This window comes from Corvus kubaryi, unplaced genomic scaffold (assembly GCF_017639235.1).
Source record: "Corvus kubaryi isolate FWS band 111438036 unplaced genomic scaffold, C.kubaryi_AGA036_p1.0 137, whole genome shotgun sequence".
Classification (NCBI taxonomy): Eukaryota; Metazoa; Chordata; class Aves; order Passeriformes; family Corvidae; genus Corvus; species Corvus kubaryi.
Window position 1 is genome coordinate 28,286,836 of NW_024580671.1, and position 17,271 is coordinate 28,304,106.

At 43.1% G+C, this 17,271-nt stretch overlaps 1 protein-coding gene across 5 annotated transcripts in view; it reads left to right on the plus strand.

Moving 5' to 3' along the window:
• CELSR1 (cadherin EGF LAG seven-pass G-type receptor 1) overlaps positions 1 to 17,271 on the plus strand; it is a 168,411-nt gene that overhangs the window by 102,720 nt on the left and 48,420 nt on the right. For all 5 annotated transcript variants that reach the window (XM_042018283.1, XM_042018284.1, XM_042018280.1 and 2 more), the window contains exons 6-8: positions 13,657 to 13,814; positions 14,726 to 14,889; positions 16,543 to 16,668. In XM_042018283.1, the coding sequence (XP_041874217.1) occupies positions 13,657 to 13,814; positions 14,726 to 14,889; positions 16,543 to 16,668 (448 nt within the window). The remainder of the gene's footprint in view (positions 1 to 13,656; positions 13,815 to 14,725; positions 14,890 to 16,542; positions 16,669 to 17,271) is intronic.

Genomic DNA, 17,271 nt, shown 5'->3' on the forward strand with positions numbered 1-17,271 from the left:
GACTGCCCCACCAGTGAGGAGGCTGGGGGTGCACAAGGAGTCGGGAGGGGACACAGCCAGGACAGCTGACCAGAGGGGTAGCCCATGCCATATGACTGAAGGGAAGAAGAAGGAATGGGGGGGATGTTCACAGTGATGACATTTGTCTTCCCAAGTCACCGTTACGCATGACAGAGCCCTGCTTTCCTGAGGATGGCTGAACACCTTCCTACCCTTGGGAAGTGGTGAATGAATTCCTTGTTTTGCTTTGCATGTGTGCACAGCTTTTCCTTTACCCATTAAACTGTTTTTATCTCAACCCACAAGTTTTCTCACTTTTACCCTTCCGATTCTATCCCCCATTCTATTGTGGGGAAAGAGAGCGAGCAGCTGTGTGGGGCTTAGCTGCTTGCTGGGGTTAAACGATGATACTAAGCAAGAAATAAGCACTTTACAACAGGCCTGGTGTTCAGCAGATAAAGACTTTCTATAATGGACTTTCTCTAATTCCTATATAAGTAGGAAAGACCTTGAGATAAAAAATGCTATGTTTACCTGGCAAGCGTGGATATGTAAAGGGAAGGTTTGCTGAGTTTGGGGTTTGCTGAGTTTTTGTATTTCTGGGGAGCTGAGAATGCATCTCCCTGTTTTCTAAATTAAGCAGAAAAATCAACCAGTTGGAAAGTACAGTCCTGTAAAACCCCTGTATTTCTTATACTCTTGCACACGTTATGTCTGCCGCTCATTGGCAGAATTATCTTTAGGATTATCTTTATGGCAAATCTCTGACATTCATCACTGCCTTTGTTTTACTAGAGCCTCTGTTTTGATTCTGGGAGCCTGTGTCACACAACTGCCTAACAGTGGCGAGAGGCAGAGCAGTGCTGAACAACTTGAGCATGTGTACACGAAACTTACCTTTTAAAAACTTGGGTCCACCCCTGCTCTCCCACCCAGGAGCCATCTGGGACCAAGTTTCGTGCAGCCACCAGTCACCAGGGTGGGTGACACAGTCATACTCCAAAAATCAAGATCTACAGGGCTATGTGCTGGTGCAGTTGTGGGCAACTGAAGCTTGGTGGCCACTTGCAATCCACAGCCGTGGGCAGGCAGGATGTGCCTTTTAATCCAAGGGCATAAACACAAGTGGCACAGGCAGTCACAGGCAGCGGGAATGTGCAGATCTGTGTTGGAGAGGTTAATGTAGCAACTTGTTTTGAATAGGATGGGATGAGTGCAGCAACCTCTGATGTTCTGCTGCAGAGACAAGCACAGACCCTGCTGGCTCCAGCACATGTGCCCCTGCACGAGGTGCCTTTGGAGCTGACAGATAGGTTATCTCGCTTCCTTCTGAAAACACAGACTGTCTCTGATGATGGCAAATTTGCCTGTTATGGAAATGTATTCTGTATCCAGGACTGACAATTGATTTTGCTACTTTGCCTTGGAAAAAAAAAAAAAAGCAGAGTGCCTTTCACTACAGTGTTGTAGTGAAACTCAGATTGTGACAATTGTGCCAAAAGATACAGATGGTGCTGGTTACTGCTTTCTTTCCTGTAAAGGGAACCAACTCTTGTTAGAAGTTCTGGGTTCTCAGCACTCTGTTGCCCCAGAACCAACAGGCAGCATCACACAGTGGCTCAGCACAGGCTTCCCTGCACTACCCCACTCCCACCTTGTGCGAGCATTCCAGCACAAACACCTTGTTTGCTCAGCTCTCTCTCTCTCCCTGCTGAGCCTGCCAAGGAGGCTGCCAGCGCTGCGGGTGATTTATGAGGCAGGCACATGCCTGCAGCTGAATAGGGATTGCCAGCTCCTTGGAGAAAAGCCACATAGCTGCCACCAGCTAGGCATAACTTTAGTCACTGGACCCTGAGTGAAAGACCCTGCCCTCACAGTATCCAGGACACCACCCAGTATCATTTACTTCTTAATCTGAACAGTCAGGAAAAGTGGTTGGCAATTAAATTCTTAGATTTAGGTATTAGGTATTATCCCTTGTGCTGGGGAGCACCTCTCACACCAGAGCAGGGTTGCCCAGATGAGTTTTGTAACTTGGTTGGAAAAGACGGACCCCAACAGAAGTCAAATAACTGGAAAAGCAACTATTAATAGATGTTGGGTATGACTTATGCAAATGTCTATCACGGGTGCAAATTATGCAAATGTCTATCACTGGTGACATCTGAGCAGATGTAATTGTGATCTGAGGGAGGATTTTTGAAGTTAATCCTCATGGTGGCTTCCAGATTAATTTGTTAAGGGATTGAGGGAGACTTTTTAAATAAACAATGCAGTTGTTGAAGATTATGGTAATGCCACTGTTGATCAGATGTGGACACTGCCAGAGTTTGGATTTTGCTGGCTCAGATTGACTTGCTGTGTTTACTGCATTTGTGATTGACACGGACATGCTCCAGCATTGCTTGGCATTGTCTGATAAAGAAAAATGCAGAATAGTAATTTCTATGTCAAGCAAACTGTGGAGGTGGGGACGTACTGGAAATACTGAAAATGTTATTCAATTAGGAGCAACCTACTTCTCTGGGCATATTTTTCCAGAAAGAAAGAGAATTTTGTGGCATTTCAAAACCTAAATTCATGGTATTTCAAGGAAATGCCAATATAGCTTTTAAAAGCCCTCTTAAGCGTGCAAGGCAGAAAGTGTGTTACAATGTAGTGCTTCCTCTTAAAAGAAACCAGATTTAACCATATTTCTTCCAACTTTATCATTTCCTTATCACCCATCTCATTGTGAATTGTTTAATAGCAGAATGCACAGCGAGGTCTAGAGGTCAGTGGTGTTGTAGCAAGAAGGAGGTGGTGGATGGTGCTAACTTGCAGCAGAGCATAGATGGTACACTTCACCAGATCATCAATTTGTGCTGGATGCCTTTCCTTCTACGGCATTTTCATGGGATCAAAAGTTCTGCCTTAGTTTACACACAGGGAAGCTTACAGGACACCAAAACCACAGGGAGCATAACCACAGTCAACTCATTAGCTCAGGTTCTTGAGGACTTAGCTGTACTTACCCGTGTAACTGGGGGGCTTCTTCTTCACAGAGAAAGCTACCGGGGTTTCTTCAGCTTTACAAGAAAAAAAGCAATTCAAGTGTAAAAGTCACTTTCTTTTCTAGCCACAACCAAAATTTTTAAGCAGCATCCTGAGAAAAATGCACTTTTAATTTACTTCTCAACTCAAGAGGGTAAGGAAATTTGACTGGGTTTCCAAGGTGGTTAGCCAGAAGCAGGTTATGATAGCTTTTTCACAACTTTCTTGCAAGAACAGGAGTTGCTGTATCAGCAGATTATTGTGCTTTTTGGTGGGTAGGCTTGTATATTGGTGAAAGATGTGGTAGGTAGTACTGGAGGCACATGGACAATATGAGGGTATGAGGAATTTGTAGCTATGCATTTGTATTACTTACCTGTACTATGTATTTTTGGTGCTACTGGGCATGGCCATTTAAAAAAATAAACTAGCAATTAAAATTACAAGCAGCTAGAGGAAGGAAAGAAAGTATATTTTTTCATTATTGAGTGCATTCCACATTTTACATTTAAAGTTCAGAGTGTTTTTCTAGTCAAACACATAAAATATGTTCTTCGTGTCTGAATGCAAAAGATGTCATTTCCCACATGCTCAGAGTTCAATTTTTAAAATGCCATGAGAAGAGGTAATCTCAGAAAAAATAGTTCAGTTTTGAGTCATTTCCTGGCTTTCTGGCTCATGATTCAGACACTCACATCCTTGCTGAGGTCGGATTCATCCTCTTCCACCCAAATCCAGAAGATCATCAATGAAAGTCCTCCTCTAGGTAAGACCGTAGATTTGCTATATAGAAACTGAACCTTGACAGATTCTGATTAGAATTAATATATCTGCCCACAGGTCTGATGGTCTTGCTGTCCCTTGAAATCTTTAAATCAAGTCAGTATTTCCCTTTCTAAAGGAAAATTTTTGCTTGGGTGCAAGCTATGTTATTGAGCAGGACTCTTTGGGTGATGCTCTTTGGTTGTATAAAGCACAAGACTGATTAGATGAGAACAGGAGTCCCATCCATACAAAAAAATGTGACAGGATCCTGTGAAAACCCGTCTTGAGCTCCAGCCTGCAGTATTGCAGGTGGAAAGCCTAGAGCCAGGAGAAAAATGTTGCTGCACATTTGCCCTGTTTTTACACACTTCCACAGCATCTACCACTCCCTCAGTGGGACTTTGGTCTGGCCTATGGCAACCATTTACATTCCTAACATCTCCTGGAAAGCACTGGAGGGCTGCCTGGCTAATGTTTACTTTTTCTTGCTCTTGTGGAGCCCCTGCAGGTGTTAGTGGGTGTAAGGGGGTGGGGGGTGGGCAGCTGATCTATCCTTGTGCAACAGGCACATGTGAGTCTGGAGTTTAAAAGCCCCTCCCTGCCATTCCCCCGATATTTCAATTAGTAGTAATTGTTTTTGTTGGTGTTTTGTTTGCTTTTTTTTTTCTGGTAGAGGGTAAGTGTGAAGTGATTGATATCTGGGAAAGGAAATCAGGATTTGGCTGTGGAGCGACATTCCATTGTCTTGACACAAAATAACAAATAACTCACCTCTAAATCTGTGTCTCGGGAAATTAAAGTGTAAAGCAGTGAAAGTCATTTGGAGGTCATTGAGATGTAAAGTGTGACCTGCTCCACAGCACTGAGTGGCTCAGCTCTCAGTGACAGCTTTGAGAAATCTCTCCGGCGACTGGGGAAGAGAGGGAAAACGTGTACCCAGTGCCTGGCTTGTTCTCTCCCCCTCCTGCTTTTGGAACTGTTGCTCTCACAGTTTGCAAACACCACCTGAAAACCCTGGTAGCTGTGGTAGTGACTTTATATGCAAACACAAACACTAACTTTTTAGAAAACATCCATACAGTCAGGGACCGTGTGTTGGCAAAACCAGCCTGAGTCCCTGCTCTTTTGGAAGCCTCATCTTTGGCAAGGCTGTTCGGTACTTACTCTTCTCACATCACCCAGGTTTTAAAGACTTAACTTGTGTGCCCATCTAGGTCTGTGCCCAACCCACACCTGAGCCGGGTGTCAGCTGTGTGGCTTTTCCTCCTGGTGTGGGGCTCTCTGGTCACCCTTGGGAATCTGGCACCCAGTGATGCTCTTTGATGTCAGATGCTCAAGCCATCTGACACCTCTGCGCTGCAAAAATGCAAAGACATTTAATGGCATCTCCCAAAATGGTGATTTTCAGCTCCTCCGGAAGGCTAAGGAGATGTAAGGGACCTCCATGAGATCTGGCAGAAGCTGAATGGCCCTTGGCTCACCCTAAGGCCCTGAGGACAGTGCTTGAAGGTTGTGCTGTACAGTCCAGCCTGGCAAGGCCTTGCTCGAAGCCAGCAGAGTCATTGAAATGGCACCTCAGGAATTTGGTGCATGTTCTTTGAAGTGCACTGTTATCTCCATTAAATCATGTAGTAAATTACAGTAGCTCACCGATTTGCAGTAACTTTTCGGGTATTTTATATCTGTCTGTGCAGTGAGACGAAACAGCACTTTGCAGTTACCTGGCCTTGCAGGAGTCTGTGTGCCAGGAGACCCTCACAAAGATCCAGCCATGGGGTCAGGGAGGGACCCCTTAGAAAAGTGTGGGATTCCTGGATTTTAAAGGCTGAAATGTGACTCCATTACCCACACTAAGCAGCAGCTTGCTTGGCAAGGTGTCACCAGGGATTTTTCCAGGAAGGAGTTAGTTGCTGTGCATAAGTGTCACAGGTATTTCCTGGACTCTGAGAGCAGCAACATTCACATCCTGGATGCAAAAATATGTCATAGAACATAAAAGATTTAAATAAAGCCAAAATATTTTAGAGTGGTACTTTGGCAGGTAGTTACAGACAAATGGCAAAGGGAGGAGAGTTTGCTGAACTAGGAGAGGACAGCAGGTGAAGGAGAGAAGGGGGATCTTCTAGCATCCTTCACATGTTCTCCTTTCCCAGTTCTCCAAGGGTGCTGGAGAACATCCTTGTTGGTGGAAAGAGAGGAAGGCAGCAAAATAGGCAGAAAAAGGGTTCAGAGGGCAGGAGAAGGAGAAGGGACATCAGCCACAGGGGCAGATCAGAGTGAAGAGAGGGCTGTAGAGGGAGGACAAGGGCACCCACATCAGCAGAGCACTGTGGTGAGTGCTGTCTCCCACATGGAAAACTGAATGTTGTCTTGAGAAGAGGGAATGGTCTCTTGACAGCCAGAACAGGTCTGTCTTGTTGTGTCACTGATTCAGCATCAAAGAGGTGAGAAGCATCTGGGAATACATATTTGAGGATAAAATTTCCATTTGCAGACAGGGAAAACTCATTCTTCCCATCAGCACTACAGCAGCCCTTGCCAAAGTTAGTCAAAACTAAGAATATACCCTTTGCAGTAGCTGGATGGTCACGCTGTGGAGGCAAGAAGCATATCTGGATGCCATGTCTGTTGTAACCATGGCTTTTCACAGCCCTGCTGTGCCATTGCCACATGTTGAGACAGGAGGGGCTGCTCCCCATCTCTGCCCCACTGGAAGAGCAGCAGCAATTCGGACAGTGCCATTCACTGGTGCCAACTCTCATAGCTGTGCTGAAAGCCTCCTGCTTTGAATATCAAAGTTTAGCCTCTGGATGCAGCCCTAAAGGAGATAACAAATGAGGCCAGTAAAACTTGCTTGACTTTGTGGGCCAGCCCAGATCCTGATGATTGGTGTTGCAGGGCGTTTCTCTAGGAAAAGGAACTGGTCTGGTGGCTTTTCAGGATTTGCATTTTTGACTCACTGATGGGAAGCTCTTTGGTTTTCCTTTTCACTGTCACGGGCTCTCATGTTTCTGTACAGACTTGAGCCAAATTTGTATAAAGAAGTGCTATTAAAATATTCAGTGAATAAAGGGGATACATACATCAAAGGAGTAAGGGGGTTATGTGAAATGACTTGTCCTGCCTTTCCCTGGTGACTAATCAGGATCTGTTCCTCACACCACCTATTTAAAAGGTATTCTGGAAATCCGTAAGGGGAAACTAGAAAACAACGAATAACGTTAGTGGTTTCTGTAATCTGGCCTAATTTGGAGTTTCCTGATTGATCAGAGTGATCTGCAAGTCCATGCTAAGCTCCTCTGGCATTTCCTAGTCTCTCCCCAAGGACTGCAAGCAGTGTGCTTTCCCTGTTTATTTTTTCCTGTTTATTTATTTATTTTCCTTGCGGGGGGCTGGGCTCCGGCAGCTTGTCCAGGGAGGCTGCCGCCACCGTGGGCCCTTAATGAGCTTTTTGACCACTGAAGCAGCACAGCATCGCCTGGGAATCGCAGGGGTTCCTCCCTTCCCCACATCAGACCGCGGAGCAGAGGCCGGCGGGTTAACAAAGCAGCCGGGGCGGCTGGCGGGCGGCCTAATGAGCGCCAGGGAACCGCGCAGGGGAGACCCTGCGGTGGCCGGAGCCCCAGCAGCAGCCTCCGGCAGGACCCAATGCCAGTTCCCCCATTTTCTCCCATTATTACTGTAGCTGGAAGCGTTAGAAAGCAAAGAGCCCCAAAAAGTATGAATATAAGGCATTTTCCACCCAGCACTTTTGGGGCAGTGGGGTCTGAACCAGAGCATTAACAATGCAGAGGAGAGTATTAAAAAAAATAACTAGGAAACAGATTCTTTTTAACCTTTAACCACTCCAAACAGCCAATAAATCATTAGCTACTAATTAACAAAAACAGAAGGGTAACTTACTGTCTGGTAAGCAAACTCTTGGAATCACTGAAAGGCTGGCACTGACTTCAGGATGGCTTTTCTTCTTACACATTTGCAGTTATTGAAAAGACAAACAAGCCAAGCTCTGAATATTAAGCTATGCCATGCAAAGCATTTTGCTAAAAGACCGATTTTCTAAAATAGATTTTTAATGTGTACAGTGAACTGAGCAAATGCAGAATTTACAATATGCAACATCTGACCCCCAAGAAAATAGGTCTCCTGCTGGTGCCAAGTGTAATGAGGTACGTTGTGTTTCATCGGCAAGCAATCCTGGTTTGGATTCCCTAAGTCTTGGACATACTTACAGTCTGCTGCTGAATCATCTCCTCAGCTCCTTCAACAGACTCAATGGGGTGGCTAAAGCAGGCGGAAGACCTCCTGGCCAAGGTTCGGGCTGGAGAGCACAGCTTTCAGTCTGAGCTCAGGGAATATCCATTATGTTGGAACACGCTCTGATGGCTGACCAAAACCACTCTTCCGTCTTTCCATCTGTGAGAAAAGTCAAGTGGCAAGTTTTTATCTAAAAATGGAAAAAAGTTTTCTGGTGGAGGAGATGTTTGTGAGACCTCTGGAAAAGACTATTATCTTGCAGATTACCTAATAAAAGAGTGAGATCCAGGAATCTGAGTGTCACCACTGCTGCTGGTTGACTAAATAAACATTTGAACTTTGTGGTATTACTATTACATGTACAGACACTATCTAGTCTAGTTTACTTTAAAATAAGTCTGACAAAGATTGGACTACTTGCTTAAACCTCTCCAACAATTTTGCATCCTGGCTTTTGGAAACAGTAGGACATAGAATGTAAAATACAATGGTTAAGTGTTTAGGACAAGGGCTCCCATTGTCCCTTGATCTGTATGTCTTTTCCATTCACTGTGCATCGTTACACCAGCTGTGTCTTTAATAAGTAACTGTGTGGGCTCTTGCCGTTTAAATATTTACTTAAACATAATAGAGAATCTAAGTGAAACTGAGATACATGAGAATATCCACATCTGATGTTCTAAGTGGAATCAGAGTGGATTTGTGCAGTGGATTTGCAAATTATAAACAGACGTGTTTTGATGACCTTCTCTCCTCTATCTGGTCTCCATTTATGAAACACAAGTTCACAGATTAAGCTTCTCAGGTTTTTTCACCTGGGAGAATCTACATGTCTTTCTTGATGTTGAATTTATGGGGAGAAGTCCAAACATTGCTCTGTAACTGGGTTTCATGAAAATCAGATTTGGCATCACTAGTAAAATACCTCCACAGTGGTGTTCTCTCACTGCAACCTGAGAAAGTCACTACAGGTGGCCAAAGGGAGTTCCATACCCCCTTGCAGCTTGAGAAGGTCACTCCTCCAGGTCATCACTGAGGACAGTAGATGAGTTTCACTGTTATCTCTGCTATGGTCAGAAAGGCAGCCACAATTTTCAAAACACATCCTAGGAGGCTGTCATTCCTGTAGTCACATTTTCGCTGTGACTCTTTCTGGGCAAGCGTGAATGTCATGGGTTAGACATGAGATGGGAGATTGTCACTTGTAGATCAGAACCTCTAATCTTCATGAAAGCTCAGTGAGGCAAAGTTAAGTTTCATTACATTGTCTACAATTTTAAGTACTAATTGCCATCATTTGAGGAACATAAATATGGTTCATCTTGGTTTACAGACAGAGAAAAAGGTAGGGGACTTAATGCTGTCACATGTGGATCCTGAGACAGGACTGTTCCTTTCTCTTCTCCAAATGACCCTATATGTGACTATAACATGAAAACATAAGTCAGAATAACAAAACTAATTTCATTATGGGATGCACAGAATGTTTGAAGCATCACTATGTGATGGTGATAAAACACTGCAAAACTGAGGGCTGCTTTTTCTTCCTTTCATTTGAGTCCCGGAATACTCCGCTTCTTTCATAGCTTGTTTAAGGGAGACCAAGTTCTCTCTCTCTGTCACCGTTTGATACCTCTTCTTGCTACTCAGTGTTACAGCATGTGGTCTTTGAAATTTGAATCCCAACTTCTTTCTGGAGAAGCATTAACTGAAAAGGCAGCCTTTAGGGTTAGGCAGCAAAATGTAAATTTTCAGCTCTATGAGCAGGAACTCGGTTACATGACTTGCATTACTATTAATGGGGGTCATGCTGGTAAATTCCTGTACACCACATTGCACATTTACTCATGAGTGCAGAATTGGCACAGCTAATGAAACTTGCCTTTTGGGTAGCATGTGTTTCAGGAGATGGGTCTGACAGGCAGAAAGGACTGCTAAGTACCCAGATGAAAGTCTGGCTTTTAACTCCTTGAACATATTTCCAGAAAATAATAGTGTGAACTAATGCTGGTTAGTGTTAGCTGTTCCTACTGTTAGGGATCAGTCTTGCTCCAGTAGGATTTCATTGAGGCAAAGATCATGTCTGAAATGTGAATGTGTGTGCTGTCATTTAGTGTTGGCGATACACTTTGTGGTGCATTTTCCACATACTACTTACTGTTACTTACTTTCTTTCAAACATAAGCCAGTCCTCTGCTAACACTGGCTTCTATAATCATAAACAAATTAAGGGCTTTCTTATCATTTTCACCTCTGCTACTTTCCCAAAGACGATGCCTCCTATGGCTGAGCATCACCTGGTGATTAACAGCCTACATTACACATGGGCATCTTATACCGCTTTGTTCTTGTTCTGTGTCCATTGCAGTGATAGCATCTTGTTTCCAAAACTCTTTCCCAGCCTTTACTTTGCTAGGTTAAACTTGCCAAGTCCATTTTGCCTGTTTGATATGGTAAACTTGGCCCTGCTCTGGCTGCTGTTCTGTGCACCTGCTGTAATTGGAAGGTATTTTTAGTAAATGAAAACAAAACTGCCCAAACATTCTATCCTGTGCTGTCTCATAAAACTTTCCTCATATGCATCTGTGCAACAGCCCAGTGTTGTATTGCTTTTTTAGCCTTTTAATCTCACCATGGTTCCTAATTGTTTTGTAGTTAATTAGTAGGGTTTTTTTATTATTTTTCATCATTTAGTGCTGAGAGTGTCAGAGTCTGCAATAGGAATTGTTGTCATCAGATCCCAAGTTTCATGTTGTGGGTTTAATTCCCTTTCTTGCATGCAACTACTCAAAGTGATTATTTTTTTAAATTCATGGTACTCTAAATATCCTTTTCATCACCAGTAACCTATATTTAACATTAATCAACATATTTAATGAATAAAATCTGTTCCATGATTCATTGCTGAAGGAGCTCCTAACTCAGGCTTTCTCTGATAAAGTCAAAGAATGTGTTATTTATTTCACATTACTTCAAATATAGAGTATTGCCTATGTTAGCTGTTGAGAAGATGAGTAGTGTGTAGTACTTGCCACATATTTTGAGCCCTTGTCCCATTAAATCACTAAGAAAATCTCTCTTTCCTTTTGCAGTAACATATTCTTGTATTTTGGGAAAAGTCTGTCCAAATTCTGTCAAATGAGCCTTTTAACATGGTCAGAAAATCACCTTGTGTTTGAACTAAATATGGTTTGAGCTGACAATATATCTTCATTCACTGGAATATTCCCTTTCTTCATGGTTTTGTGTGGTCATCAGAGCCGAAGAAATGCCAGAGAGCTGTGCTGCAATGAACAGTCAACATCTAGAGAAACACTCTTCAGTTTCTATGTTAAATAAAAGTAGAAAAAAATCAATTTGCTACTGCAGCTAGTGACTGTGAAGGAGCAGCTGCAAACTGCTGAGTCTCATCAGGTTGCAATCGTGATTAACATTGGGCAGATCCCCCCTGCTGCGGGATAAATACCCTGCCTTTGTCAAGGCTCCCATGTAAGAAACAATAGATTATTTCAGTGAAGCACAAGAACATAAATGTTAATCGAATCATTCCTCCGAATGAATAGAAGTAGCACCCAGAATGTAAACATTTTAATTTTGGAAGGGAGGGTCTGCTTGTTGGTTAGTTTTCTGTGTATTTTTTCATGTACTTTGAAAAGCCGCTCACTAACACTGCCATCATTGCATACAATAACATTTTCAGCACTTTGAATACGTGTGTTTCCTGTCTTTCCAAGCTAGGCAATGGCAAAGTCCAGGGACTATCGGAAAAAATAAAATCTGCCTTAATATCACTCAAGAGAGGTCAAAACCTTATACTGAGTAACTGCCAAACTATGTGATCACGTTAGTTCTTGGTAGAGGAAATGGAAAATACTTTCCAACTGGAATTGACACCAGGAAACATATTTTAAAAATGTTTTTTATACATTGGGATAATTACCCTTTAAAATAAATTTGTCTCTACACAGATGATGAAAGTGATTGTATTTTAACAAATTTATGTGTGTGTAAGTGAAACAGAAAGAAGTCATTTATCCTCTTACTGCTTCCTTGTTTGCTTTACAAATTAGGAATTTCAGAATGCAGTCAAGCAGTACGTGTTTTAAAACAAGTGTACAGCAAGCTACAGATGCCCACCCATCTTCATTTTTATATGAATACAGCTGTTGTTGATTAACACATCATATATATATGTTTTGACTTTCAGTGTGTCTAGTTAGATCCTGCTGACTTCATTCCTGTGGGGTGTCCCTTTGCAAAGCCAGTAGAGTTCAGCTCATTGCTTCTCTTGTACCCATAATGTCCTCAGAGATCTTGCACCAGTGGTAGATGAAGACCCCTTGGCTCTATGTGAACACTAAGCATGGAAACAGTTTTCTTACGGGGTTTGCTAGTTCTTCACTGAGGCTGCTACGCTGCTGTTTATACATGCACCCTTTCTTAACAGTCATAATGTACTTCTCCACTGGACAAATCTGTCTCTTGAGTTTCTGCACAGCAAATATCATCTCTTGTCAGTCACTCTGGGTTACATCTCATCAGTTACAAAATTAGTGGAGATGACGAAGGATTCTTTTGTGGTGGAAGCACAGAAGTTTGATGGTTGGGATTGAATTCCTGGTGGTCCCATAGGAAAGCCTGTCTGTTGGGATCACTGAATTTCCCCACTCAGTAGGTGCTGAACTGGAGAGAACAACTGACAGCAGGTGATTAGCAGAGTGAGCCAGTAACAGTGGAGGTGTGAAGCTGAGTGTGATAATTCTAGTTTTGTGGCTCATATTCACCAGGGCACATTGTGATTGGGTGGGCAGGAGTTTCCTACTGCCTGGGAGAAGCTGGAGGTGAGGAAAAGCCAGAGCTTTTATTGCTGCTCTAAAACACACTTTCTTTCCATCGTCCATGCTGCATCTTCAGTGTCAGTCTGTGTGCCGGCACCAGAGCAAGCACAGATCCATCCATTATTTTTGATTGTCCAGCTCCACAGATCATTGGTCTCTATTCTCCTGTAACTAGAAACTGGGGGCTTCTCAGCCAGCCTAGCAATGGGCAGTGGTTTTTCGTGCATTCCATCTTGTAGCTAGAACAAGCAGGTTTCATCTAAGCTCACTCCAGTCATCAGACAACCCCTCGCTACAGCTTTTATAGAGGCCTGAACTCAGTTCCTGGTAGCCCTGACAGAGTATGCCCATCAGAGAAAATGTGACTTAAGCCTTTAGCCTCAGTTGTAGTATTACATCATTTTAGGGTTTTCATTCACTTGAGGTGAAGAGGTGCAAAATGAGCATAATTTATTAGAATTTGCTATGCAGAAGTGAAAAAACACCTCTTTGGTGTGATTTGGGCCAAAGTAGTTCAGCAGTGGAAAAGACCAAGCTACTTCTGACCACCCTGTGTATCATACTGGGTATGTGTGGACTCTGAAGTCAGCCATCATGGTTTTTCCTTGCCTAAATGTCGTGGAACAACCTAACTTGCGCTGTTTTGTTTATATATTCTACTTTTGTCCCCTTTGGGGGGTAGTAAGAAGTATGTTGTTGAGCTGACAGAACCAACATTTCAATCCCATGTGTATGTAGCACATGTGCCATTTATTTTTTGAAGCCAAACATTGGCCGATTAGGAATTCCCCATGGGCCTTCTGGAGAAAAGGTGGCTGTGGTGACCGTGGACGACTGTGACACAGCAGTGGCTGTGCGCTTCGGGAGCCTCATTGGAAACTACACCTGTGCTGCCCAGGGGACTCAGACTGGCTCAAAAAAGTAAGGATTCCTTATATTTGTGTTTTCTACTCATTCTCTTTTTCCAGTGGAGGGTCAAGAGTATGCAATTAACCACTGAGCACTAAGTGATGAACCAGTAAGTTGGAAAAAGAAATGACGTAACAAAAAAAAGTAACAAAGTTTCATTTGGGACATGGAATTGCTTCCATCATTTAAATTAAGAGTCCTATCCTAAAAAGAGGTAGAAATAAAGGATATACACAAACGACCATTGAAAATCATTGGATGTGAAAAGAGGTTTCCTGTGAAGAAAGGGAAAAAAAATTCAGTACTGTTGAGTTTAAAGAGGAGATTAACAGCAAGCAACATAGGGGGGATATAAAGTAATGAGTGATAGCAGAAAGACCATTGAGATACGCATGGTGCTGTAATATCCTAAGAGAGGGGCACACCATAAAAACTGGGGCTAATCCAAATGACCAGATGATAACACTTCTCACACAGTGTGGAGTCATTTAGTAGAACCTGCATCCACTAAATGTCATTAAGACTAAGATCTTCAGAGGATTTAAAAAGGATTGGCACTATATAATAATTAAGTCATTATATAAAAACGTACTGCTTCTCAACCTTTGTGCTGAGCAGCATCAGCCAGTCCCTGCATGACTGGGGTCAGAAAGAAGTGTCCTGTGGCTACACATTTTTATCTAATTTTCATTTTCTTCTTCATACAGGCCACTGTTAGGGACAGGTCACTGGATTCTATATGCACATGACAGCTCCTAAGTTAAAAGTCCGTGTTACTGGACGGTCCTTTGATTACGAGCTCTGGAAGTGCTCATGTAGCAGAGGGAAGTGCAGATCGAATGTGTTTATGGAAGTGATAAGATAAAGAACAAAACAAAACAAACTCTTTGCAAGAAATTATAAGCATTTCTTTGTTTCTTCAGATCTTTGGACCTAACTGGCCCTCTCCTCCTTGGTGGTGTCCCAAACTTGCCTGAGGATTTCCCGGTGCACAACAGGCAGTTCATCGGCTGCATGAGGAACCTCTCCATTGACAGCAAGCCCATCGACATGGCTGGTTTCATCGCCAATAATGGCACTCTGCCAGGTATGGGCCACTAGTGCCCCAAAGGTCAGCACCAGAAAGGCCTCTGCCACAGCTGTGTGTGTAGCAGGGCTTAGGATATCAAAGGGGCTGGCACTGTGAGGCGTCCCAGGAAGGGGAAGGGGACAGAGGGTTCTGAAATTACCCCTGTCCCCCTGTTAGCACTGTTGAGGGCAAAGCAGCCATGGGGCATGGACTTAAGGTGCTGCTTGGCATTGTGCTGCCATTGTGTCTCTGGCCAGACCTCATTTGTTTGAGCAAGGTGCAGTCCACACCTGTGCCATGGGGGCACACAACAGCCCGGCACAGGGCACACTTCCAGGATTCGGCAGCACACAGGAAAGGACTGGGCTTGTTTAGACTTTCTGCATTGCTGGGAGTTTCAGGCAGGAATTTACTCCTAAATTAACTTTTCTTCTTCTATTTTTTAACTACCTATTAAATGTCTGTGCCAGTTTGGACAAATTTGAAGGAAAATATCCTCTGATAGAAGGCAGGTTACAACCAACTCTCCCCCACCAGGTTCGGGAAAAAAAAAATTTTCCTCGGAAGAAAGTGAAAGAGATAAAAACTATTTATTTAACAAACACACGGGAAAAGGATAATAATTCTAAATAATAAAACCTCTTGCTTTGGAGAGAAACCTGGGAAGATTTCAGAGTCCTTCTGTAGGTGTGGTCTCTCTCCTCCTCATTGGACCTGGGTCAGTGTGGGCCCACCTCCAGGTCCTCGGTGGAAAATTCTCCCGGTGTGTTCTGATGTTGAAACAGCCCAGAAGAGAAGAAGTGAAAAAACAAAGTCCCAGGAAAACAAAGTTCACCTCTCCATCTCCCTCTGGAGAAAAGGAACCAAAAGCTGGCTGAAAAGCAAGCAGGGTGCTTCCTCCGCTCTTGCTACCACAGCAGCAGGACGCAGAGGAGTGTGTATCTGTGTCCTTGAACAACTGTTTTGAAAAGTTCACTTGGTTTTTTTCCTCTCCTCCCTCTCAGGCTCAGTTTAAAGGCACAGAAAGGCACAAAGTTAATTTCTGGGCACAGAGCAGCAATAGGGGATGCACATCATTAAGTCACCCCAAGACAATGTCATTTTGCTCTGAAAGCCAAGGGGATTAGTTAATGAAAAAGACAACACTTAAAATGACTTTTTAATAAATTGTGTTTGTTCTGTAAATAAAATTCTGCAATCCCCTAAATCTGAAACCTGCTTCATGAAGCAGCCTGTTGGAGGTTCTGATTTGGTTTCCAGTCCTTGGATCCCTGATCAGGATTAGTTCCGGTGATTAGGTGTACAGAATGTTCTCATCATCCTAAAACTGGCTCCTACACACAAAAATGGAAAGTCCCTTCTGTCCATGCTGCTGAAGGTCTGTGTAAGAGCTAAATTGCAGTATGTTGCATTGATCGTGGATTAAGAAGGGAGTCATAGCATATGCCTTTGATAGACAGACTTGTCTTTATGCTTTTGACACATGATCAGCTCACATAAGCTTTTGCCATCCACATTTTGCTTCACTGACTTCAAAAATATTGAAAAAAAAAGCAAAAAACCCAAACCTGTAATGCTCATTTCTTCTTTTTACATAAAAACTCAAATACAGTCACTCAAAGCCTTTTTCTTATTAAAAACATGCAAAGTAATGGTTTTCCTGAATTGCAGGCTGTGCAGCACAGAGGAACTATTGTGAAACCAACTGGTGCCAGAATGGAGGCACGTGCGTCAACAAGTGGAACACATACATCTGTGAGTGCCCCATGCGCTACGGAGGGAAGAACTGTGAGCAAGGTAGGATGCAAAGAGCTCATCTTGCTTTGTCATGTGTGCACTTTTCATTGCCTGTCATTACCACCTCATAGCACATATGTCCAACTCTGGTGCTTAAAGGTAACAGAAGATTGCAGTTGAGACTGTCACCCATTATGTATGTGAAATAATTTTAGAGATCCCCTATATAGTAGATGACATACTGTCATGAATAAGAGCAGCTTTCATTGATTTACTTACATAAGCAAAGTAGTTCCAAAGAACTTGGCAGTATTTAGTAATTTGTTCATAGTAATAATGCCTGATCCTAAGCCCCTTTAAATCAGTGGAAAGAATCCCACTGACTTTACTGGGCTTTGACTCAAACTGGGGATGAATGTGCAGTTTTAATCACCACTTTTTGGTAAGAAGGCATTCTGTGCTAAGTAAGAGGACTTTCAGTTTTACTGGATTTCTCTTTGATTGAACACAATGTGCATAGATGTGTAAAACCTCATTACTAAAGGATAAAGAAGGAGCAGCAGGTGAGTTTTATAGGGTGCGAAGAACTTGCAGTCAGTTTTTTCCCTAGAAGTGAGGAGTTGTGTGTGTGAGGAGTCCCATGGGGTTGGTGCTGTAAGGTGG